This window comes from Galeopterus variegatus, unplaced genomic scaffold (genome assembly GCF_000696425.1).
Source record: "Galeopterus variegatus unplaced genomic scaffold, G_variegatus-3.0.2 Scaffold724, whole genome shotgun sequence".
NCBI classification, from domain to species: domain Eukaryota; kingdom Metazoa; phylum Chordata; class Mammalia; order Dermoptera; family Cynocephalidae; genus Galeopterus; species Galeopterus variegatus.
In genome coordinates this window covers 537408-539984 of record NW_007726835.1, presented here as the reverse complement: position 1 = coordinate 539984, position 2577 = coordinate 537408, and the positions used below count along the sequence as shown (strand labels likewise).

At 45.4% G+C, this 2577-nt stretch overlaps 1 protein-coding gene across 1 annotated transcript in view; it reads right to left on the bottom strand.

Moving 5' to 3' along the window:
* The window catches only part of SEC16B (SEC16 homolog B (S. cerevisiae)), a 42198-nt gene that overhangs the window by 9195 nt on the left and 30426 nt on the right, over positions 1-2577 (bottom strand). The window contains exons 15-16 of the mRNA XM_008571820.1: positions 1841-1981; positions 411-524 (exon numbers count right to left, since the gene is read on the bottom strand). Of these exons, the coding sequence (XP_008570042.1) occupies positions 411-524; positions 1841-1981 (255 nt within the window). The remainder of the gene's footprint in view (positions 1-410; positions 525-1840; positions 1982-2577) is intronic.

Below are 2577 nucleotides of genomic sequence, written 5' to 3'. Positions count from 1 at the left end.
CAAAAAGGACAGGCCCGGAAGTCTTTTAAGCAATTGCCCTACATTACATGAAAGTGACACAAGGTCCACTGTGATCCATTGTTCCCAACGGAGATGGAGGGCTTTGATGGCCATAAAACATATTCTCTGGGACCTCAGGGAAAGGCGGGCAAGAGTGATTTGGAAGAGCGCCCCACCGTGCCACATGTGAACATGGGAAAATGTTTCCACACAGGACAGAACAGAGGGGGATTCTCCAAGTCCCACCCTTCCCAAGACACAGACTGTGCCCCAGGAGTGATGGGAGATACCACGGCAATACAGGGGACCCGGGACTTGCCAATGCCAGCATCTACCTACTCTTTGTCTAGGGCAGTGAAGCAGGACAGAGAGGGTCCACCGCATTGACCCCTGGCTCCCACCCCTTTCACCTCCAGCTCCTCCTTCTGCCTCCGAAGTTTCACTAGCCAATCTGGCTCCAGGTCCTTGTTTCCACGGCGTCTTTCTAAAATCAGGGGATCTGACAGCTTCAATTTCTCTGCTAGCTGTGCCAGGTTTCCAGACAGGTCAGGAGCAGAAAGTAAGAGAGGGGAAAGAAGAGAGAGCAATAAGAGAAATGGAAAGACAATAGGGGAAAGAGGCAATCAGGGAACAGGGAAAAAGAGACTTTACTGACTTGTCAATTAGGTTATAAAGAATAATCGAGAAATGGCAAATACAGCAGCTATCCCCCAAAATTGCAACATAAACAAACAATTAACCCATCTTGGTGTTGGATACTAAATAAAATATGAGCAGAAACAGTTACTCAGCTTTATTTCCCTGCAAAGCTCTCTGCTCTGTAACAGTGCTTCTCAAACTTCAGTGTATGTAGGAATCACCTGGGACCTTGTTAAGATGCTAATTCTGATCCCAAAGGTCTGGGTGGAGCCTGAGATTCTGCATTTCTAATGAGCTATCAGGTGGTGCTGGTGCTACTTTATGTTTTGAGGCTTTATTCCATTATTAAGTCCCCAAAATTTCCTAATCATCTATTTTGGGTCCCTGAACTCGTCACAACCATCAACCTGTTGGCAGAAATGTCAGAATACGGGTGCTCAGCACTACAAATTTTATTGGTTACAAAATTAGGCTTTATTCCATTATTAAGTCCCCAAAATTTCCTAATCATCTATTTTGGGTCCCTGAACTCGTCACAACCATCAGCCTGTTGGCAGAAATGTCAGAATACGGGTGCTCAGCACTACAAATTTTATTGGTTACAAAATCCAGTACTCTGGGGACTCATTTAAAGGATAACAAAAATTTAAGGGTAGGCTGCCATTTTACTCCTCAGCTAATGAATTTTTCTTCAATTAATTGGAACAACTATTTGCCTTAGTACTGTTTTCTTCCCCAGGAACTAAAGGTAGATATGTTTTTGTTTTCTTTTTTAAATGTATCCCACATGTGATAAAATATTCCATGCATTTAAAAGCATTTTAATAAGGATCATTTCCTGCTTTATATTTTAATCACTAAAATATATTTTCTAAGCCCGGTTGTTATAATTAGAATGGTTCACCATAGCATGCAGTTTTACCGTACCAGAAAAGCAGATGCAAGAATGAATTTCTCAAGTAGCACACACATGGTTTCCAGTCCCCCAATCCCACCGACCCCGCCCAGAGCATCCTTCTTTGTGCAGTGCCAGGCCTCCGCTTATCACATCTGGGCATGCAAACACGGTCAAAGACAGCCGTGGGCTCCAATTTTACAGCATGTTCAAAGAAGATGAAATGTGGAGTCTAAGCTGCTCCACAATGGCTTTCTCTGAACACTGAAGATAAAACACCTGCAGAGAACCCTTTGAGAGGCTCACCTTGATGAGTTCTGCTAATAGCACAGGGTGACTGCTCTCTCCCTGGCTCAAGACAGCAGCAGCAATGGCTTCGCAGTAGTGCAAAGCCTGGGACACCAGGCCATAATCTGCCAGACGGGAAGCATAAAGGAGCTTATACACCTGCGAAAAGGAACAGGGCCAGTGACTAGTCCACCCAGGCAGGGATAGAAAGACGGAGAAATGTAGATAAGACTTCTTGGAAGTCAGGTGACTGCCAGCTTCCGCTAACTCTGGCATCCAAATATGAAGAGCCTCTTGCCATTTGGGGCATTTTATCTGCGTATGGGCACAATTCCAAATCCAGCCTGCAGTTCCTGCCTTACAGAGGAAAGCATGGGAGTCACATCAGCTCAATCTTTCTGCGCCCTGGTCACCACAAAAATGCACTGGAAATGGGCTTCTTATCAGGCAGCCCTCATCTCTGGAGAGTCTGATGGTATGGGGCACAGGACCAGGCACCAGGGGACATACAAAAGAGGCAAAAATAGACCCTAGTGCAAGGGGCATAAAGTCCAATGGAGAGTGCAGAAAAATACAGGTAAGCTTTCATGGAAGCATGAGTGACAGAGCACTATCAAGCAGGAGGGCTTTGGTGTCAGACTGACCCAAGTTCAAATCCAAGCTCCATGCTAGGTGTGGAACATTGGGTCAGTTATCTCACCTCTCTGTGCCTCAGTTTCCTCACTACAATAATAATACCACCTACCCCCCTACCC